Source organism: Camelus bactrianus, chromosome 6 (assembly GCF_048773025.1).
Source record: "Camelus bactrianus isolate YW-2024 breed Bactrian camel chromosome 6, ASM4877302v1, whole genome shotgun sequence".
Taxonomy (NCBI): Eukaryota; Metazoa; Chordata; class Mammalia; order Artiodactyla; family Camelidae; genus Camelus; species Camelus bactrianus.
The window spans coordinates 35,345,944-35,370,733 of NC_133544.1; the positions used below are offsets into that span (position 1 = coordinate 35,345,944).

General features: G+C 32.4%; 1 protein-coding gene across 1 annotated transcript in view; it reads right to left on the reverse strand.

Annotated features, from left to right (window-relative positions):
- MNAT1 (MNAT1 component of CDK activating kinase) overlaps positions 1-24,790 on the reverse strand; it is a 167,902-nt gene that overhangs the window by 100,540 nt on the left and 42,572 nt on the right. The window contains exons 4-6 of the mRNA XM_010962231.3: positions 15,591-15,694; positions 12,774-12,914; positions 8,162-8,287 (exon numbers count right to left, since the gene is read on the reverse strand). Of these exons, the coding sequence (XP_010960533.1) occupies positions 8,162-8,287; positions 12,774-12,914; positions 15,591-15,694 (371 nt within the window). The remainder of the gene's footprint in view (positions 1-8,161; positions 8,288-12,773; positions 12,915-15,590; positions 15,695-24,790) is intronic.

The window sequence follows — 24,790 nt, forward strand, 5'->3', positions numbered from 1 at the left end:
TGTTTGATAAATAATTTAATTTAAGCAGAAAACCATTATTTCTGTATTCTAAACTAAGAGTATTTCCACATTTTCAAATATCTAGAAAGTCCTACAGAATGGGACTAAAAAGTTCAAAGCTTCCCACTATTTATAGCATACTGATTTTAACCCATTCCCATTACAATCAAAGCAACCAATATAACTAACAACTCTCTGTCTTATATTTCTGCCTATGCTCATGCCCAGATATCAGACAACTTTCCTGGAATAAATTCAGCCCCTGCAATAAATTCTGTAGTCAACAGTCTGAGCATTAACTATTTTCTCCTTCACCATGGCAAGGTATGGGAAAGAGTATGACATAAAGTTCATAGTGTATAATTAGTTATTTGTAAATTCCCCAACTATGGACACTAAATATTTCAGTTTCTTTATATATCCATAATATAACTGATATATTTTCTATAACACAGAAATATATAAAAAGGTTTCTAAAGGCATTTGGGGGGCCTATAAATAAAATATCTAGCAAAAAAACAAACAGTATAAGATAAATATGAGTCACAAACCTGACCTGCAATCAAAATTCACTGATCTGATAAAGTTTTTCTTATATCTAAACACATGTATACTTAGAATAAACTTCGAATCTCCTTCCTAAGAACTGAGTAAATTAAGGTTTAAAGAGGCTGAGATCTGCCCAAGGTCACACAACTAATAGGTATATAGTTAAAGGAGCCACAACTCAAGCCACTTATGATAATATAAAAACAACCTTTTTAAATAATTCTAAAATAATAAAATTCAAATTTATAATTTTAAATGAGTGGCCATTCATCTTATTAAAAGATTTATTTAGATCACATTAAAGTACTCACCATAGGATTATCTTAAGTAATATGAACCTCTATTTCCGTTAAAATATGACTGAATTAACCAAAATTCTATTTACTTACAAAAAACTCCTCAGAGATATCCATGGTAAAAAAAATTAGAATATATAATTTTATTGAAATAACACAAAATAGCTGGAGACATTTAAATGCTAAGAGAAAGCAATCACCTCATACCTAGTTAATTATAAGGCTTAATCATGCATCTATGTGTTTCATAAATGCATAGTAAGAACTGATAAGACTATTTTTAATGTTAATTTGACTTACATTCAAAACACATTTATAGATAAAAACATACAAATAGAACTCTGCTACTACTTGCATTTTCACATTACTTCTGTGGCTGCTACACTTTGATTTGCTACCAAAGTACAAATTATATATTAAAAATAGAATTAATAATATATGGTCAAATTTTACTTTTTGTTTTTCAGGCAAAATGATAAAGCACTTAAGCTGTCTAACACAAAGTTATGGCTTAAGAGGGCATAACTGACTACTTGTATAATCTTTATTTTCTTATTTCATGTATAATTGGATATTAATTTCTATAAAGAAATGTTAACAAAAAGTTTAATCTTCAAATGAGTTCAGAATAATAAGCAATGCTTGATGAAAATAGCTAAATTCTATTTGTTGCAATCAGAAAAGCCAATTTGCATCACAAATGAGCTTCCTTCTGGTTTACTCATAGATAATATAAAATAAATTTTTAAACATCAGGGTTTAAATACTCAAACAGCTTTCCCCTTTTGGCTACATTCCCTATACTGCTTTCCAATAATCAACCACAAAGGAGCAAAAGCTATACTTAAGAACAATTCTTAGGTTATCTTTGTGACTCAGTTTGTTTCCACTTTGCATACAAAAGCACAGTAAAGAAGAGAATACAATCACATCTGAAGGAAGTACCAGATTCTCAGCCTTAGATTCTGGTTTCTAATTTTGCAACATGATTGAGATGTTCTTCCTTGCTGACAAAAGACTAAGACTTAGTACTTAAATCTGTACATTTGCTGTATGGATATTTAACGATACAAACCAGTAACAAACGAGGAGGAAAAACTTTCTTTGAGGTCTGTTCACTAGCTCAACTAAGAATGATGTAATAATAGCAACCACATCTATTCTTTAGGGGAAAAAATTAATTAGAATTATTTGTAAAATAAAAAAGAATAGAGGTCCTAAACTTTTATTGTTGGAATCTGAACCACTTAGATTAAAATAACTAACACATGACTGAGAAACAAAGTTAAAACCCCTTCTTTAGAAGTTCAAAAAGTTATCACCACAGAGAACACAAAATATATACAAAATGAAGTTTCTCCTATTCATTCATGAAACAGTGATTAAGTGGAACTCTCTTAGATATTCAAGTCACAAATTATATATAAATAATTATTCTGAGATGCTACCCCCAACACCTCCCTGCTCACAGAGAGTTTAATTCCTAGGAGATACAACTCAAAAACTTCAACCAGACATCTGTGAACATTCCTAACCAAAATACGCTGTCTCAATTCTATATATCTCAGTACATAATAATTAAATCCTCATTTCATACACATTATTTCATACCAATTTTTAACTCTTCATATTTCTCTAGGTTTACTAAATAAATAAATCCTGTCTTCACAGTCACATGGCAAAGGATTATTTCCAAAAACCTTAATTACATTTATATGTCTTCCTTGGACCCTCTCCAAGTTCAGCATATCTGACTTCTTTTGCTGTGTTTGACTTTCTTTACTTAGAGCAGATCAGGAAAAGAAAAGGTCATTGTGCTGGCTCCTGTCCCTTAGACTACCCAGTCCATACAATCAGTCTACTGTTAGAAGCAATAGTTCAAATCCTAGCTATCCTCAAAAGAAAGCACCTGAGGTAGAATTTCTAAGTTTTAGTTTTAAATGTTCTCATTAATTATATAATATGGTATAATAGGAAGAGTTTCAGTGTAGTCTTTTATATGTGATCTAACTTCTCTAAGACTCAGTTTTCACATCCAAAAAAAAAAATAATAACATCTATTTCATAGGGATATAAAAACAAAAAATGACACCTCTTATTAAAAGAAACTATCACAGGTCACAAAGTCTTAAGCAATGTTGGCATCCTTGCCAATGTCTGTTAAATGAAATCAACCCCTGGTATATAGGTGCTCAATAAATGTTACTTTTCAACTTGCATTTTAGGATTAATTTTTCCAAAGAGTATAAAGACTCTTAACTTCATAAACATTTAGACTTTCACCTACATTATACGTCAGTCTCACATTCAGTAATAAAATAAATCCACATAAAAACTTTGTCATTTTAAATTTTCACCTTGTCCTTGAACCAAATGCCAAATTTTGTTAAAATAATAAATAATTATAAGTATTCATCACACACTTAAGTTATTTGAATCTCAACATGCATTAAAGTAATTAGAACACCTACCTCACATCATACCAAAAAAACAAATAAAAAAAAAATTCCAGGTGGTCAATATAAAGTAAAACAATAAAGAGCTCAAAAGACACTTTCTTGGAAAAAATAAGACATAGAGTGACAAAAGTTATTTACATCTGACTAATAAAAGGCTTAGATCCACAACATATAAAGAACTTCTATATAAGAGCAAGAGTCTTGAACAGGCATTTCACAACATAAGACAGCCAATGCTCAACTTCATTAGTGATCAGTGAAATAAAAGTACAGATTAAAATCACAGAACACTACGAAACACCCACCAGAATGGTGGCATTAAAAAAGATAAAAAATTACAAGTGTTGGCATGAATGTGGAATAACAAGAACCCTGCTGGTGGAGGTGCAATTGCTAAAATCCACTCTGTAAGTCAAGTCGGCAGCATCTCCTAAAATAAGCATACATATTCACTATGACTAGTAACTCTACTTTTAGGTAAATAGCCACCAAAAAATGTTTGTACATGTGTACCAGGAAACATACATAAAATGGAACATCGTGCAGCAATGAAAATGAAAAAACCTACAGTTACATGAAAAAGCATGGATAAATCTCACAAATATAAGATGGACAGGCAAAACATTAATCAGGTGAAGGCATACATACTTAGATGTTAAAACTTATTTAAAAGAACAAGAAAGGACTGCCATAGAAGACAGAAGAATAACTACTTCTAGGAAAAGAAATGGGGTACTAGCCAGGTGTGAGAGGTCATGAGGAGGACTTCTAGAGCATTAAGAATATTTTTTTCTTTTATCTGTATGATGATTACACAGATATTCACTTTGTGATAATTTACTTTTGTGTATATACGTGACATTTCACAAAACAAAAGGCTGTAAGAGAGGGAGGAAGGGGAGAATTAAGAAAAGAAATAATAAGATCACAACAGTATCTGGAAAAATATCTAATGTATTAAGTGAAACGCTAGGGTTAAATGAAATACTAATGGCAAATAAGCGTATGAAAAGATGCTCAACATCACCAGTTATCAAGGAAATGCAAATTAAAACCATAATGAGATACCATTATATACCTGTTCAGAATGCCTAAAATATTAAAATTCATAATACTGAATAATAATACTATGTGCTGACAAGGATGCAGAGCAACTAAAACACTCACCCAATGTTGGTGGGAATGCAAACTGGTGCAGACACTTTGAAAAACAGTTTGACAGTTTCATACAAAGCTAAACATACCCTTACCATATATAAATCATCAACCTCATTCTTAGCAGTATTTACCCAGGAGAAATGAAAACTTATGTACACACACAACTGTATGCAAATGTTGATAGCACCTTTATTCTTAATGATTAAAAAAGGAAACAACCCAAACGTCCTTCAGTTGATGAATGGATAAAGAAACTGGCATACTCCCACAATGGTATCATTACTCAACAAAAAGGAACAACTATTGACACATGCAACAACACGGGTGATCTCAGATCCATGTTGCTAAGTTAACAAAGCTAGATCTAAAAGGCTATACATCATATGATTCCATTTATATGACATTCTGGAAAAGCCATAACAACAGGGACAAAGATCAGATCACTAGCTGCTAGGGGGTTGCAGGTGCAGGGCTGACTATGAAAGAGTAACACAAGAGAATTTTGAAGAACAATGGAAATGCTCTACACTATGACTGTGGTGGTCGATACACAATTCTATGTTTTTCAAGACCCTATACATCACAAAGAATGACCTTTACCATATGTAAATTAAAAATAAATTTTTAAAAACTTTAAAACAAAATACTATGGTGGCAGCAATACCACAGATTTACAGAATATCAAGATATCAAATTTATCATAAAATTTCCTCAAATTCAAGCATCCTAAAAATATGTATTACTCAATTACACAGTGTAAAGAGATTATAATGTAATTCACTTAGAGATTAAACCATAATGACAACAAAGATTATTACTGGTAAAATTACAGTTGAACTCGGGTTAGCATTTTATATATGTATTTTAATCCTCCGAATGATCATGTAAAGTTAAAATTATTATATCAACTCTACCAATGAGGAAACAAACTCAGAAAAATAAAGTAAGATTTTACCCACTGACACACATTTAGTAAGTGGTGAAGCTAGGGTTTAATCCCATTGTATCTGAGTCTTTCCAAGACCATTTCTTTCCTCTACACTATATTGCCTCTTAGTTCAAATGCTTTAGTAACTCCTTAATGAGTAGTATTTTCCTTTACATTATTTAGAGATGAGTCCATATTTCCTACATTTTAAGTTTAAAATTGATCATGAATATTTTACATTATTCAGGTACCCACATAACCATAATCATATGAAACAAACTTAAAATATACAACTTCTGTCATCAAGATGTTTATAATCTAATAGCTAGCACAGATATGACAAAGTAAGCAATTTTAAAACCCAAAAACAATAGTTGAATACTAGAAGCATGAGTAGTGTGAGTACCTCATAATAAGAAAATAATTCTAATTGCTTCCTCTCGTCCTTTATATCACAACTGTCATTCATTTTACTTATATTAAGCATATGTATGTGTAAGTATATATTGCATACATATATCCAAACACATAAGCAAATAAATTCAAATACAGTGTTACTATTAACTTCAACTGTTATCTATTAAACCAATTAAGAATAAGAAAAATGAAAGTTTTTATTTTATATTCATTCATTTCTTCTCCAACGTTCTTCCTTTGATGTTTGAGTTTCTGACCTGTATCATGTACCTTGTCTCTAAAGAACTTCTTTTACCACATTCTGCAAAAATGGTGTACTGGCAAAAAATACCTCAGTTGTTGTCTGATAATCTTTATTTCTCCTTCACTTTTAAAGGATAATTTTGCAGAGTACGTTACTCTAGGTTGGTGGCTTTTTTCTCTCAACAGCTTAAATATTTCACTCCACTCTCTTCTTGCTTGCATGGTTTCTGAGAAGCCAGATTTAACTCTTATCTTTGCTCCTCTGCAGGTGAGGTATTTTCCCCTCTCTGGCTTCCTTAGGATTTTTTTCTTTATCTTCAATTTTCTGTAGTTTGAATGTAATATACCTAGATATAGTTTTGGGGGGTTTGGGGGGGGCAGGCCTGTATTTATCCTACTTGGTGTTCTCTAAGCTCCCTGGATCTTTGGTTTGGTATCTAATGGTGATTTGGGGAAATTCTCAGTCATTATTGTTTCAAATATTTCTTCCGTTCCTTTCTCTCTTCTCCTTCTGGTATTGCCATTATATTTATGTTACACTTTTTGTAGTCAACCCACAGACCTTGGATATTCTGCTCTGGGTTTTGTTTTGTTTTATTTTGTTTTTCAGTCTTCTTCTCTTTGGTTTTCAGTTTTCAAAGATTCTATTGAGATATCTTCTTGTTCAAACTCTTTCCTCAAGCATGTCCAGTCTACTAATAAGATCTTCAAAAGCATTCTTCATTTCTGTTATAGTGTTTTATTCTCTAGCATTTCTTTTTTGGTTCTTTCTTAGAATTTCCATCTGTCTGCTTACATTGCCCACCTGTTCTTGAATGTTGTCTACTTTATCCATTAGTACTCATATCACATAAATCACAATTGTTTTAAACTCCCAGTCTGATAATTCCAACATCCTGCCATATCTAAGCCTGCTTCTGATGCTTGCTCTGTCTCTTCCAACTGTATTTTCTACCTTTTAGTATATCTTATAATGTTTTTCTTTTGATAGCCAGGCACGATGCACTGGGTAAAAGGAATTACTGTAAACAGGCCTTTAGTAATGTGATAGTAGGGTGTAGGGAGTGGCAGAACAATTTGTAGCCCTATAATTAGGCTTCAGTCTCTTAGAAAGCCTGTGCTTCCGGACTGTGAACTTCACACATACCCCTCAGTCCATCTCCCTCCCCTCAGGTGGGTCAGGATGGCTAGAGTGGGCTGAAGTTGTGCATTTCCCTTCTCCAACATGGAAGACTTGAGGAGCTATAGTAGGATACTTCCCTTCACCCATGTCAGTTAGGCTCTGATAAAACTCCAGCAGGTTAGGCTCTGGTGAAATAGTTTATCCTAAGGGCAAGCCTTATTAGGAAGAACAGAATGTTCTGGCATATTTCAAAATGGTTCCTTTCCCTTTCTTCTGCCAAAAGCATGAGGAGATTTTTCTAATATTCACTAAGAGAACCTGGTAGAGACACAAAAAGAGAACTAAGAGAACAGGTAAAACACAAAAGTGTGGGGCCTCTGATGACTCGTTTCCCCTGGAGTTTCTAACTCTGAGTTGTCCACACCGAGCCTTCAAAGATTTGTCAATCAATTCAGGTGTCCCTACACCAGGACTGGTTCCCAGCAAGGCTGCTGCTCTGGTAAGCTGTGATTCACTGCATTCTCGGTTGGCCTCTCCAATTTTAAGTGCAGTGATTTGTTTTGTGATCTCTCTTCACTTACAAATCTAAGAGAAGTTGTTGATTTTTCAGTGTATTCAGGTTTTTACTTGTTGTCAGGATGAAGTGGCAACGTCTAAGCTTCTTACATGCCATACCAGAAACCAGAAGTCTGCATTTTCTCTTAAGAAATGTTTTATTATACTTCAAGCTTAAAAATGTATGTAGAATAAGAAAACACATAGAAACCCAATATCATACAGGAAACTATGTTGCATAGTTTGAAAATTATTTGTTCCTTTTCACTTTTCTCTTACACTGCACATATTTATATTTCCAGACATCCAGCCTATATCAGACACTGTTCTTAAATACCTGAACCTTTCAGTTTATCTGTAGAAATCAATATAAAACTATAAAGTGTAATCTTTGACATGTATCTTCCAAACAAGTGATTAAAATACAGCTTACCATTTTGATGCCTGTGGAAAACGTCACTGGTTTTACAGGTTTAGGTTTCTCAAGTTGCATTTCCAATTGGGTAGATCTATCTTTATGCTGAGCCAAAAGCAGAGCAACAGGGAGATCAGAGCTCTCCTGTAAGAAAAGTTAAAGTGCAACATGAAAGTTGAAAAAGGAAAAACTAAAGAGCAAAAAGTCCTTTATTTTAAAGTATGCCTTTCCATAAGCATTCTATGTTAACCTAAATATTCATTTTATGGAGAACACTTTACAAAATATTTTAACATTCCATAATAAGAAAAGGCTGTTTTAGACTCATAAATCAAAATAACCTACAAAAAAGGATTTTTATAAAATCCACATTAAAGACAATGTAATAGGGTCTTATTTCATCTAGCAAAGCCAACCAAATTTATTAAAATAAAAAAATTAGAAGCTAATCACAAAAAGAGTAGTACAAAGTACTATAACTTAGATCAGATGTTTATCTAAGACATTCTTTTTACCAGTGAATTCAGGCCAGTTTGAAATTGCTTCCCATTAGACTTCACCTGAGGCCGTTTGGAAATGATCCTTGTTCTGTTTTGCACAATGCAATGATTGTTAAATACAACCAAAAGTATATTTATTTTCTCTTTTATTGAGTTATCTTTATAAATTAAGTCTAAATTTTTTAATTAACAAAATAATAGTAAACACTTTTAGTTTCTTATACTGATATTAAATCAGAGCCTCTACACAAATCTGCACACACACATATTAACAACACAAGCAAATTATTAATTCTTATATGTAAACTGTTATTTATCCTGTTTAACATGAAGTTTCTTGTTTAAATTGCTGCAGAGCTAAGATCTAAACTAAATGAATCCAGACATTTTCCTTTCTGAGTTGTTAGTTAAATAAGAACACAGAAACACATGCAGAGGGAAATCAGGAAGGAAGGAGATCATACACACACATACACAGACACACACTACTTTCTACATCATTATAAACAAAAATGAAGGTACAAACACGTTTCTATCTCCTATATCAACATTACCTATGAAAACATAAGTCTTCAAATGGCCTACAAATTTTTAAAATACTACCTACCTAGAATTTAATCCTGAAAAAACTATATTAACATTTCTTAGCATGAAAGATACAGCAGTCTAATTTTCTTGCCAAATTTAACAACTCAATATTTTTAGACATAAATACGGCTAATTAATATATTTAACATACTGTTTAAAGTTATATATAGTATAGAAGAAATTCAAATAACACACCATTTATTTCAATGGCACTCTCCTAGAATAAATTTGTACCTCAAGAGTTTGTAACAGAAGTGCTTTGCAAGAGCAAATGCTACAAATATTAAAACTTTTTAAAGTAAATGGAAAAACATAAATTCTATTTACAAAATAGAACTTTATTACAGAGCAAAATCCTTGTAACCTGGCTTTAGCAATAATGAATGAATAAAATATACTATGAGAATATACTTGAATACCTCTCATATTCTACAACAAAGCATTAGTAATGCATTAGTAACAGTATTGTGAATTTCTGCAGCTATTCTAGATTTCCATTAGGAATTTTATAATAAAATGTAAAATTAAAAGAAATTTAAATGGGCTGTGGCCCCAGATATCTTTTAAAATCTTACTATCTTTTCATATATAAAAACAAAAGAAAAATTAATTTCCTTGACTAAAAAATTAAATCACTGCTTTCTAACTTATACTCTAAGTGCATTCAAATTCCATACTTGGTATTTACTCTAAAAAGTAAATGTTCTTGTGTAAAAGTAAGACAATATGTGCACTTCAAAAAAGTTGCTAATCAGTACTTTGGCCTGTTTTAATCCTGGTTTTACTTTCACATAAAAGGAGTAGAATATTAAAATGTCTTAGTAAAACAGTTGAAAATTTTAAAAAATAAACATTTGAGAAATCTAAAACTAATTTTGATACTAATTTAACTTCAAATCTGCTTTACTGCGTTTTAGCACGCAAAATTTGGAGGTTGAAAATCTTTGTAAATGTTGAACTAGAAATTAGCAGGAGCTCTAACAATAACAAAAAAATAAATCTAAAGAGTAAAATAAACTATGGGAAACATACATGCTCTCAAGAATACATAACATGCAGATTCAGCCTTCCAAGTTACTTCATTCTTCTTAGCTTTTCATTTTTACCTTGAAAGTTTCTGTAACCTATATTAACTGCCCGAAGGTACAGTTTAATATTTAAAGAAATTTTAATAAGACTGCCCGTAATACTCATTAAAAGCTTTATAATGACCATTTTTAAAAGATTATTTAACTGACTTTAAGCAAGCCATCTGGCAAATAATATTCTAATAAAAATCAGCTACTGCATTTGACAGTATCAGCCCTAAACAAAATTTAAGACATAAGCTGAAGAGAATTTTCAAACAGGAATATTAAAAGATTTAATAAGTCAGTTTAAAAATCTCTTCCCAAACTGTTAAAAAATAAAATAAACTGACTTTACAGTTAGGATTAAATAAATGGACTTTTTAGACAACATTATATTACATGCTAAGCCATAACATTAGGCTTAGCATTCAGTATAATGTACAGTATAATATAATGCCAATGCTTTTTAAAAGGTTAAAAAGTGACTTTCAGCACAAGGACAAAAACAGGAAAAAAAATTCTAATAAGTAGTACTTGTTCCCTAAATTAAATCTAGAGAGTAATTCTAAAATTTAAGCTTCTGTTCATATTTACAAATGCCAATGCAATCTTTCTTTATAAAATCTAGCACATGAACATTGATAGAAAAAGAAATGCAATGTATTCTTTTACTTACTTAATAAGGATTCAGGAGGATAGAAAGAAATTTAATGAATTCCTTCAACTAGCCAATAAGCACAAAATGTATGTTAACATTTTAACAAAAATTTTTTTTAATAAATATCAAAAAATTTAAGTAACAAAGAATCTTTAAAAATAAATTTGAAAATGAAAACCAGAAATTCAAATTGAATTGGTATTTTAAACCAATCTGTTGTAATTAATTGTCCTAATGAATACAGTAAATTACTAAGGATTATTTAACCACCATGTTACATGACCTAAACAGTGAAGAAAGTATGCTCAGTAATGACTTGCAGGTGAAGAAAACAGGAAGGGGGTTGGGTTCTTACAAAAACCAATATTAACTCCAGATTATACACAATGTACAACATTAGCAGTTGCAGCTCAATTGCCAACAGTAGCTCAATGAGGCAGCAAAACTTAGTACTAAAAGACTAAAGACTTTAAAGAATATGTAAGAATAATTGCTATGCAAAGCTAGCTAATCTCAAAAACTAAAAACTATTTAGATTGAACATTTTTAAAAGGTTAAAGTGTATTTTCATCTTATATCTAAGTTCTACATTTGGAATTAACTCAATTAATTGTATAGAGGAGAGCATTACTAAAGAAAACTGTGCTCCTCTTGGTGTAAAGTGATGAGAAAAAGAATCCTTCAAAAAAATAATTGTAACATGGCTCTTTACTAATTCATTCTTTAATGTTTTTAACTTCTCAGAAACTACATGCCTACAAAAATATGTAAAACACGGCACGTGTCATTTCAACTGTTAAAGCCACACCTGCCACTTAATAGTGCCAAGAAAAATAAATGGAAGTTACTAAGGTAAAACACATATTCTAGTTTAAATGCTGCTGTCCTCATTTTTAGAACCAAATTTACATTCCCCTCATACACAGTAGGTAGGCTTATGATAAGCATTTTCTGTCTAAGTCTCACTAATGCCCTTACCCTTACTTTTCTTTTACTTTCTCACCTACTTCTAATTTAAGTAATCTTGCTCTCTTTTTATTCCTTGTTATCTGGCTTAATTGCTTTTAGGGCAAAAGTACAGTAGAAAAAATATACATGTACACCTTTACCTGATCATAGAATAACAAACAGCATAACAACTAGTAGATCAAGGAGTTAAGTATGTTAACACCTCATGGAAATCAATTATATGGCCAGAAAGGGAAAAGGAAGAATGCAAAAAGTCTTTACTAGAAAGGACAATTTTCTAGCTGTGATTTCACAATAGCACACTGGTTTATAAGCATCAAATAATATATTCTCAAATCTATGAAATACTTTCAAAAATCTTAGTTATTATTACTGCTATTACCTACCAATGTTGGCTACTTGGGGAACTTAATAGCTGGAAAACACCAATAACTTGCAAAACATTACCATTTCTTTCATATGTATTCTTTTTCATGAAAAAATGAAATATAGTTCTCATGGAGTAACCAGAATCACTATAAACTTCAGCATGAAGCCAAAACACTTGAAAATTAGTTAGTTATTAGAAAACCAGTATTAATCAGGAGGAAAATGCTCTGAAAATGTGTTTTAGTCAGTAAGCTTAGAAACAATCAATTAACAGTAAACTGACATGTTAGTTTTAACACTCTCTCATCTGAAAATAATGTGGATATTGACAAACTCTTTTAAAAAATAAAGGAAAAGACGATGAATATACCAGTACAAACTACAGAAATGTCATTTAAATAGCATTACCCAACATAACAGAAAAGATAAACCCTGAAGACAAATGATTTTTAATCACAATTAACATTAATACATACCAGTTCATCTAAAAAAGCCTGCTTATTCTTCCTTTTTAGAATCTGCTGCCTTTGTTCTTCTTTTTGTATAAATAGTCTTCTTTGTTCATTTTCCTGTCGTTCTACCTCTAAAGCTTCTTCCAATTCCTCCTGTTCTCGAGTCTAAAACAGAAACGTGTATATATGCCATGGAATAAATTTAGTAACCAAAATCAACCTTTATAACACACTCTGTATCTCCTTTCATGAAAGCATAAAATGTCCTAGTCACTAATTGTTTAACAGTGCAGCAATTTCACTTTGAAAGAGCTATAATTCATTTTATTTCATGTGGACATGTTATTATTAAAGAGAATAACATCTAGAACTAAACAAACACCCAAACAAAGTACATTGAACCCAGCTGCAGAACTGTGGAAACTGTGCTTAATAAGGGCTTTACTTTAGGGGATTTAACAAGGAAAACAAAACAAAACAAGAAACCCAACAAAAACAGATAATCTCTGTGCAGAACTACTGATTGAAACACTCCATGTGAAAGACCGGTTTCTTTAATAGAAACAATTTTCAGAACACATAAGTTAATGAAAAGTTATCACAGTACTTAGATTCTTCTTCCCAAGCTAAAGTAAGTTTTTCTGGTGTTAGAGTTCCAAATAGCATTCATTTAAGGTAAGTTATGAAAAACTGAGGTTATTTTCTAATAACACAACCATATAAACTTCAAGGGTCCTCTTTGTGGAGTTAAAATTTCAAAATCCAAAGCTAACATGCAGAAAAAAAAAATGAATGACAGGTCTACTCATTCCCCTTTTATAAAGTTTCTCAGAAATATTAAATACTTCCAGGCTCTGAAATTTATTTCAACTCTAACACAGACTTAAAAGCAATATTATAACTGGTCTTTGCTCTTTAAGTCTTATAAATGAGAAATTCAATAAAATCTGAATGGCTTTATTTTAAAACTTTTGACTGTTGCTCTTGAAAATGTAATACCTTTTTTTAAATTCAACAGAATATTGAGAGTTTATGATACCTCAAGGCAAATACAGAATAGAAGGAGGGAGTATAATAGGTTTGGAGATCACTAACAAAATATGTGAATTAACAGAGTCCTCAAAGAAAAGTATATTTTTATGTAAAATAATATTCAAAACCCTCTGGTGGATTTTTTTCAATCCACACATTAGATAAACTCCCAAAAAAACAGGATTCTCAAGTAACAAGATAATTCATATGCAGTATATCCGGAAATAAGTTTAGCATTTGGTTTCCCAAAGCTAATCACCTTCCTATATTCCTCATTTCTGCTAAGTACACACCTACATCTCAATCAACTCAAGCTGAAACTTCAAAGTCACCTTTGTTTACTCCCTCTCCCCTACCTCATTTCCGTTAAATTAAATCAATTAAGTCCCATTAGCATCTCTCCCTATAAATTTACAAACCTCTATTATTGAGGTTACTATTCTAACTCAGGTACCCAGTGAAGAAGACAATTCAAACTTCATCTAGAAGGATTAGTAGGAATAAATGTAAAAATTTAGGAGATGAGATATGAGGGCTGGAAAAGTGAATTACTTGACTAGAGGTCCATAAGCAGAAAAAGACAAATTTCATAATAAAACACATAAGCAGTAAGTATGACATGTGATAGAGAGGTATACACAGAGTATAGTGGGGACAGAATTGATAAGAGTGGTAAATTCTCCTTGCAAAGATAGAAGACAGGTAGAGTTAGAAAAGATTTCATATAGAGTGTTATGGGTTGAACTTGTGCCCCGACCCTTGGCGTCATTGAAAATTCATGTATAATTTATATCCTGCCCTCTTTACTGGTAATTCCTCTATATCAGGGGTTCTGCATCCAAGGATTCAACCAACCTTGGATTGTGTGGTACCGTAGTATTTACCACTGAAAAAAGTCCGTATGTTAAGTGGACCTGCATAGTTCAAACCTGCGTTGTTCAAAGGTCAACTGTATCTATCATTATAACGTTTTTAGATAATTAGAAATTCCTACTCTAAAATAATATAACCTGTCTAAAATAAATTATTCTTTCTAATTCTTTCTAAATTATTCTTTCATTGCAACTCTCAATATTATTTCTTAGCTTAAAACTATAAATGAAAAAAGCATTCACTTGAAAAGAACAACCTTCTATTAAGCTAAACAGAGCTAATACAACAAGTTACCTGCCCATAACTATTTTGCATGTAACTTCTGATGTACCCTGAAAAGGCTACTGGACAAAGAAAGTAATTTTTATGGCACACTGATGCTCTCAGAAATGAGACACTTTTCTATGGAAGCCAGGCTGGATATGAATGGAATGGAATGTCAACTCCTTGAGAGTTTTACTGAAGGAAAGAAGTGCCTAAATGAAACACTTGAAGACTATAACAAGGAAGTCCCTCTAAATACAAGATGAAAATACAAGCTACATAATCCAAATATACCTGTATCATTTTTACCAATGATTACGAATTCCTGATAAAGTACCTCAAAAACAATTACCTGTGTTTTTCCCTGAAACTAGAAAGTCATGTTGTACTGAAGAAATGACAGCTAAATTGTTTAAGTTAGATAATTAAATCTCTGCATGCATACAATTCTTTTTCATTATAGAATATATTTTAATAATGCCACCAAAATTATTTTTACTATAGTAATATGTGTCTCGTACCTATATGCCTATTACAAATATTAGTACTTTGGGCCTAAATTTCAGCTAAATTCTTTATAAATATAACTAGTTTTAGAAAAAGACAGCTTTTTAAAGGATCGTGTTTAAGTACTCATTTCCAATACAAAAGAAGAAAATACTAGCAACCAACCAGCTTTAACTTATTTTTCTGAATGACATCTTTGTTTTCCTTTTGGTATATCTCCATTTTCTTTTTGGTGTTGTCCAAATCCACATTGTTGGTCAAGTTGAAAACTGCATCAGAAAGGAAACACTGACATGAAACACAGTTTTAACTTAAATCTTGAGTAGGAAATAAAACCAAATATTCATCACAGTGACTTCTTAATTCATCAGGCTGTCATTCCTAACAGCTCTATTTGTATCTTTTTACTAACTACCTATTTTAGAGACTAGCTCTAGCTCAACAACTATGTTTTCTGAATCAAATATAAGGAAAGACTGTCAGACTATCACAGACTATCTAAAGATGTGAATCACCCCAAAAACCTAAGATATATGCTTGCCATAATCACATTAGATTTGATTTTTATAGTGTCCGTTCTAACTTTAAAAGCATAAAAAAGATTGCTTAGATTTTTTTTAAATAAAGTAAGCCTGGGATCTACTACACTGGTCAGAATCAATATTGAAAAGAACCTATGCTCCAGAAACAAAAATTATCCAAAGGAATAAAAAATATTATCAAACAAAAACAGGTTTTATTCTGATCTTCAACATGGCTAGCAACAACCTTGAATCATTTCCAATACAGTCAGATCTGGAAAAGTCTGAAATATTTAAGAGCTGAAACTTAGAGAAGGTAAAGGATAATATGGCACCAAAACTTAAGATTGAAATAATTTAGTAAGAGAAGCCACTGAGACATGTTTAGATAGGTGATAAATTTTCAGAGAGTTAGAATTGTCTTTTTATAATTCCAACTTAAAATAATTTGAATTATACATGTCTTACTCCCTTCTAAGTTTACTTATATAAATCAAAAGGTTGTTATAAATACTTTGAACAACAACAAAAAAAACTCTTTTGGTATATATAAATTCATATTTTAAAGTACCACCCCACTACCTTACCCCTTTCAGTGTTTGTATCAGCCTGTCTAAAGAAGGATCCATATCATTAACTTTCCTGTTCCATAATTCAATTCAGATCTCCCTTGGCTTCCTCTGTAATTTCTGTCCAACCATTATTAGCCCTTCTATACCTTCTCCAATTACTTGCTGCTGCTTCCTCCAGCTTATCCTATAAACAGGTTTGATCTACCCTAAATAACTGCTCTACTTCGTGTTTCTACAGATTTCTTTCCCATCTCACTGCTTCCTTTAGCTAATAACCATTTCAAATAGTTCTTAAACTTTTGCATTATAGAGGCCTATAAGAACTGAAAAGTAATATTGAAAGCTCAGCGGAGGCATATCTGTTTTGTTGAGTAAGGCCATCGAACATACTTAAAAATCCAATCTAATCCATAGTTTTATTTTTATCTCCTCAAAGGGCCAATTTATTTCAGAGCATCAGTTAATCATAATCATTGTTGAAAATTCAAGCTAATTTAAGTAAGTAGAAAAAAGAAGCAATATTCAATTATATTATATACAATTTTAAAACTGAAAGAAATGAGAGAAAATGAGAAACAATAGCCCACTAGCTATTTCTCCAACTTTTTTACCACAAAGTAGAAAAGAAAATAATAACAGTAGTAAATCAAGGAATCTGTCTAGGATGCAATATAGGGCATTCCCCATAAATTACACACTCGCCTAGACACAAAACAGTCAGAGAAGGAAATAAACCAAACTAGCAATAGCCCTCAGAAAGGCAACTGTGATCTAGTAGTTAATATAGTCTGACTCCACTATCCTTGCCAACCACTCACAATTTACTCCCTGTACTTAACAGCCATCCACTGAGCCACCAAATCTGATAAACTTTCACGACCTCTACCACCCTCAACATCTATGCCCACTTAACAATTTTGATCACTTTTTTTTCCTTAGCACTTCCTTCGTTTCACTAATTTGTTAACATGTTCTCCTCCCTTCCTCCTACCACTCTAACTATTCACTCTTGCTTCCATCTTTGCCTCTTCTTGCTCTCTAAGTAAATCTATAAAATTCTGGCTTTTGCCCTCTTTCCTCCCTCTATGTTCTTTGGGTAATCTCATCATTTCCCACAGTTTCAACCAAAGAAATGCTAGGAAAAGCTGACACTACCTCAAAGTACATTCTAGAAAACCTAACACATAATCATCTCCCAATCTGCTCCTCCTTGTTAATTCTTTACCTGTAAATGATACGACTGTCACGCTACGACACCTCATTCATCTGACACACTCTTTTGTACTCCATAAACACCAGCTGCCAAATACTACAGATTCTACCACCAAAATCTCTTTAAAACTACCCTTATTTTCAATGTACCCTGCCAATACACCAAGCCAGGATCTTACTTCTCCCTGGATGATTTATAATCTCTGACTTAATTTCTCATCTCCAGAATCTTTGCCTCTTTCCCTATATCCTAATCCCATCCATATTATACACTGCTGCCAGACTAATATTTTTGAAGTATACCTCAAATCACCTTCTACCTCCACCACCCTACAGTCCTCTCTCACCCCCTCTGCTTTCCCCCTTTTACTAGAGAAAAAAGAAAAATCAAACACTTTTAGAATTCAGAATCCTTCACAATTTGGTTATAACTACTTTCATCTCCCCTTAATAAAGACATATTTTAAAATTAGACAGCTCTGCATTTCCCAAATGTCCTACATTTCCTGCTGCATTTCCTTTAATCATACCATTGCCTAGAATGCCTGGTCCCTCTTTTTAACTATTGAAAATATACCCAATCTTCAAATGTCTACCCAAATATTACCTTTCCCATGAAGTTCTCCCTAATTCCCCTAACTAGAAATAACTTCCTTATAAATGTTGAAAACATTATTTACAGATAATGTAAAAATCCCTTTCTACTCTACACAACACGTACACACATACACAGCATTCTTTATTTTGCATTTCACCTTGCACTCAAAGATCATATTTTATACAATCTCTGTATCATCCAGACATAAGGGAAAGAAGAAAGGAAAGGAGAAAAGGATTATTGATCATTTATTACATTCCCAACACTATGGTGTTGTGAGCACCCAAAAGAACTTTCTGTTTTCAAAAACTAACACTCATTGGGGAGATCACCCCTACAACACACAAAATTGAAGTAATAATAGAAGACATGATCAAGTAATAATAGGGGAAAACTAAAAGTATCTTTGTTTCACTCATTAAATAATATTTAGTATTATGCTGGTTGTTGAATAAATATTTATTAAAGGAATAAATTACCCTTCCTTTTAACAAACTCAGCTACCAATTAACCCTTCTAAAACCCTTCTTCTGATTATGTCATTAAGTCATTGAGTCACTCAGTTGACTCACTGTTTCTGCATCCACAATGCTTTGAAAAAAATCTAACCTCACTTCTTACATTACTTTTTCCCCTGCTTTGTGAGTTTTACAGATTCCTCAGAGCCTCTTTGAGAACCAAGGGAAAGAGAGATTAAGCAATCCAACCAGAGTAGCTTTCCTTAATTTGTCTTCTTGAAGTGATCTCCTTCTCAAAATTCTGCTTAAACATTACACTCTGTAGTGTATATGTGTGTGTGTGTGTGTGTGTGTGTGTGTGTGTGTGTGTTTAGTATCTATGAAACATCTCACAACACCTATAAAATATGTATGACAGGCACTATGTCTAGCATTTGACCTAATTACATTATTTAATCCTCCTAATAATCTTATGAGATATATAAAGTACTACGATCATTCACACTTTACTGATAAGGTTTAAAGACATTAAATAACTACATCCAAGGCATACAACTAGTAAGTGTTGAAACCAGGATTTTAATCTAGGCTGATTCCAAAGCCTGACTTTTACCTACAGTGCTAGTTTTATTGCTTCTCTCCATACCTGAAAACCACTACTAGCCCAGTTCAGCTATTCTCTGCATCTAACTGTACAGGCCCCACACCTTTCTATCACCATATCTGTGATCAAACTGCTGCCAGAGGACCCATCTTAGTACCAGCCTCAATCCAGAACAATTGTGAACAGCCATAACTGGCCACCCTTCTATAGCCAACTTAATCATCAGCTTTTCTTTATAACTCACTCTGCAGGTATAAATCCCCTACATTTCTCTATTCCTGAATGCTCACAACAGATTACCTAATATAATTCTGGTGGCACTAACCCACTTTCTACCCTGTATAATTATTTTCAACGTACGTACCAACCATACCTATTTGACCTAATAGTGTGTTCCCTGAGGGCAGATTCTAGAACTGATTCATCTCTATCACTCCTACCATTTAAATAAATTTCCACTACATATCCATTAGAACGGCCAAAATCCAGTACACTGATGACATCAAATACTGGCAAGGATGTAGAGCAACAGGAATTCTCATATACTACAGCGGGAATGCAAAATGGCACAGCACTTTGGAAGACAGTTTGATAGTTTCTTATAAACAAAATATACTTTTACCATACAATCCAGCCACTGCACTCCTTGGTATTCATCCAAAGGAGTTAAAAACTATGTCCACACAAAAGCCTGGATATGAGTGTTTATAGCAGCTTTATTCGTAACTGCTAAAACATGCAAGCAATCAAGATGTCCTTTGAGTAGTTTGAATAGTTTAAGTAGATAAATAAACTGTGGTATATCCAGACAATAGGATATTATTCAGCACCAAAAAAAATTAATAATAATAATATTAAAAATAATAAGCTATGAAACCATGAAAAGAGATGGAGGAAACTGAAATGCATATTACTAGGTGAAAGAAGCCAATTTTGCGAAGGTTACATACTGTATGTTTCCAGTTATATTTTGCCTCTGCAAAAGGCAAAACTATGGACAGTAAAAAGACCAGTAGTTGCCAAGGGTTGGGGAGAAGAAGGGACAAATAGGAAGAACACAGAGGAGTTTTAGGATGGTGAAATTCTTCTGTATAATACTACAATGGTGGATACATGCCATTAGACATTTATCCAAATCCATAAAATGTACAACACCAAGAGTAAATCCTAATATAAACTATGGGCTTCAGGAGATAATATGTCAATGCAGGTTCATTGATTATAACAAATTTATCACTTGGGTGGGGTATGCTGATAGTGGGGGAGTCTGGCACAAGGGGTATGTAGGAACTCTCTGTCGTTTCCACTTAATTTTTTTGTGAATCTAAGACTGCTCTAAAAAATAAAGTCTATAAGAAAAGGAACTTCTCATCCTGTAAGAGCTCAAGAAATGCTTGTTGAATCATTACAAGAGGAAAAAAATAAATAAACTAATATTGGGGGTGGGGGGGATAGATAAAACAGGTAAAAAGGATTAAGAGGTACAAACTTCCAGTTTAAAATAAGTCATAAGTCATGATGATGTGATAAACAAATAGGGAATATAGTCAATAATGTTGTAACTATTTTCTATAGTGATGAATGGAAACTGGTCTTATTGTGGTGATCATTTCATTAACACATAAAAATACTGAATCACTACGTTGTACACCTGAAACTAATATAACACTGTATGTTAATTATAACTCAATAAAAAGTAAAATAACAAATAAACCAATGCTAATATTTATAATTATCTTTATAAGTATAGATTTAATTAAAATGATGTTTATAATTACAGAACAGAGTTATACAGAATGGCAAAGTAAGCAGATGTGAAACTACAGGAACAAATAATCTTTGTTTCTTACGGTATGAATCTACCAACAAGTAAAAGTAATCAAATTGATATCCTACGTTGAACTCTACTAAAATGTTTAAAGCAGTTAAAAAAAAACTTTATCAGCAGCCTAGACAATAAACTATTGATTTAAACTCCCCATTAAATAGAACCTAGAAACAGTAAAGTTAAATTCTAAGTGAAATTTATGTTTATATACAATTCCTTTTTTTAATGCTTGTTAAAACTTTATGATGAATTCCAATGAAACTAAAACAACCAATTTGTTTACTTCATTTTTTAATTTAGAAAGCAAAGGTAATAGCAATATAATAGATGCAAATCACAAGTAATACAAATCTCTTCCTTTAAAAAAAAATAAAGAAAAGTGGATTACTATTTTGAAAACTTTTCAGATGAAGCAAGTCTCATTCCTGCCACAATGAATCAGGTTGGTATAATAGCCTTGAAGAAAAAGGAACAATTTTCTACAACAATAATTTGGCTCTTTATCTGGTTACTGGTTTAGCTCAGATGTTGACCTTCCTTTAGTCAAGTATCAAAAGCCAACAAAAAACCTATTGTATTTTCTAAAAGATTTAATGTTATTTAAGTATAATTTTGAAGTCTTTTTGACATCCAGAAATTATAATTAAAGCCCTTAGGACTTTCTCACCCTTTTAAAATAAGCATACTCTGAACCAAAAGAATAATCTGTTTATTATGAAACTAAGGACAAACCTTTGAGATAATCCCTGAGGCCAAAAGGAACAAGAATTTTTATGTTTAGATTGTCATAACCAGAGAAAAGAGCCTATTGTTCACGCTATAAGAAAGTTCATCTTCGTGTGTGCCCCTTCTATTACAATTTTTATACCATTATTCAAAATTCTAATATTTAAAATTTTTTTAATTTGTGATGGTCAAAGGATTCATAATGAAACTGATATAACAAAATGACCAATCCCCAATTGTAAGTCCTCAAACACTGACGTCTCAGCCACTCTACCAATTCTATTCCTTTCACTCCAGGCCTAACCATTTTCAACAGCAAACTTTCTACCTGTAAGGTCGAGTTCCAACTTCTTTAAGATCCTTTAAAATACAGCTCCAACCTACTTTTTCTTCTCTCATCATCCACTATTCTACCAAATAGCACCCCATGTTCTAGACTCAGACTAACTATTCTCTGAGACTACCAAGCAATGTCATGGGCTCTGAGAGCCAGGAAAGCCCATGTTCAAAATCTGGCACCATTATTTACCAGTAATGTGATCTTTAGCACAATACTTAAACTCTCTGTGCCTCTTCTCTATATGAAAAATAAAGATTAAAATGCTTGTTTCAGAGTTGTGAAAATTATGCTTTTGATTAACACAGAGATAGCCAATACAGGTATCACAAACATCCATCTAATCATCTTTAAAAACATGAATAAGACACAAAGTAAACAGTTACAGAAACAAGATTTTAAAAGGAAGTTTAAAAAAAAAAAAGAAAGTTATATTCATACCAGAACAATCAGAACAATGACATACAACTAAATGGTGGAGTCACACCCTAACAAAACTTAAAAGGGCTAAAACAGTCTTTCCCTCATTTCTATACTCTCTACCCAACAAAACAAAACAATAAAAAATAATGACAGTTCTCATGCTTTATAAAGTGTTGCTTCAATATAGACAGCACAACAATTAACTCAGTATATTAAGAAATAGAGGTAAAGTTTGGTGAAATTCAAAGTAGTCACATTTGAGTTCAACTGGTCAAGGTCAGAATATTTTAATTCATCCTTGCCTGCTCTTTCTAACCTCACCTCCCACATGAAATTAGTCACTTGAATATTTTAGCTCTCAAACATCCATTTTATCTATCTCCTTCAGTTACTACATACTCCAAGCAGCCATTATTTCTCATCCAAACTGCTGCAACGGCCCCTAAAAACAGTTTCCCAACCTTGAGAATCTCTTGTCAACCAGTATCCTGCTGGCTCTCTACTGGCCATAAAGTAAAATCTTACCCTCACAGTCTAGCTTGCTCTCATTAACCCAGGTCCAGTCTGTTTCAAACTGCATTTCTAGTCATTCCTCATGTTCTACCTATCTATAACGGATCACTTGCCACATTCTCCAACACGCTCAACACCCTTATGTCTCTGTGACTTTGTCTTCTGCTACTAATGTTCTTCCATCCTCTTCCTACCTGGTAAACTATTCATCTTTTAAGATCGAATTCAAATGTGACCACTTCTTTGAATTTCACCAAACTTTACTTCTATTTCTTAACGCTGAGTTAATTGTTTTGCTATGTATATTCCCATAACACTTTATAAATAAATGCCTGTACTACTTTTGCATTCGATTATAATTACTTTACATAATTATCTCCCCCTTTAGAGTATAAACTCATTGAAGGCAAAGATCATATTTCCTCAGCTAGCAAACAGTTCACACAGAACAATATTCAGCAATAGTTTTTGCTAAATTAAAATTCAGCAAATATTTGAAAAATATCTGAACTGAGCTGAAGTTCAGAAAATAAACTATAAGTCCATGAAGCTAAGTCCCAAACTTCATCAATATCTTCAAATACAACAGAACTGTTCTCTGTCCAACATGATCAGGATTAGTAGTTGATTACTTAGAAAAGTCTGTTAAAGGAGGGAAACATACATACATTCCTTAAACACTTTATGTTAACTTAAAACATATATAAGTGTATAGGCATTCTCTAATGTAGTAACAGTCAAGGTATAGTCTGGAATTCTGCGTCCACCTAGTATAAACCATACCTATCATCTATATTGTTCAGTTTCCATCTTTTTAAAATGGACCAAGAACTTGAGAAGAGGAATCCTTCCAGAGTTTTGCGTTTTTTTCCCAACCTTATAAACTACTTAATTAAATTACTTAGTTACAATAACATAGAACTGGCATAAGAAGGTTTGGTTACCAATGCAACCAACTTCATACATAAGTGAACTGGTGAGAGAAGTACAGAGGTGTACTTAAGGACATCTTTTAATGGACAGGATTCATCATGCATTCATTATGCTTTGGGGATCAGTCAATACATGTTACAGAAAGACTGGGAAATATCAGTTACTCCAATGAGTCAACTAAGTAGAGTTTGGTTAAGAGAGTGTCAACATACTGCAACTAAAGATAGTCCTTCTTGGATATATATAATAGCAGAATCACTTTCAAGTTAAATGCTCTGAGCTAGTTTCCTTATCTGGTAAAGAAAGGATGACCTATTGTATAGCCCTAACATCCAGACTTACTCTTACCTATCAATCTTAGCTCCCACTTCTGAACATGATGTTGCCTATAGGCCCTTTGGTTGTTCATATCTTTAAAGGTAATTAACCTCTTTGCAAAAAGTATGTATTTTTTAAAATCATGGCTCAACTAAAACCTTGTTCCAGAACCAAGATCCTCTCTTCCCCCCACCTTCTTGATCCATCAGTTTCTTTTACTTATCCTACCTGCCTGCTTAGACTGTGAACATGTATTCAACTTGCTCTGTGACATCTATAATCTTCTTTCCCTTTATTGCCTGATCAGACTTTTGACTAATCA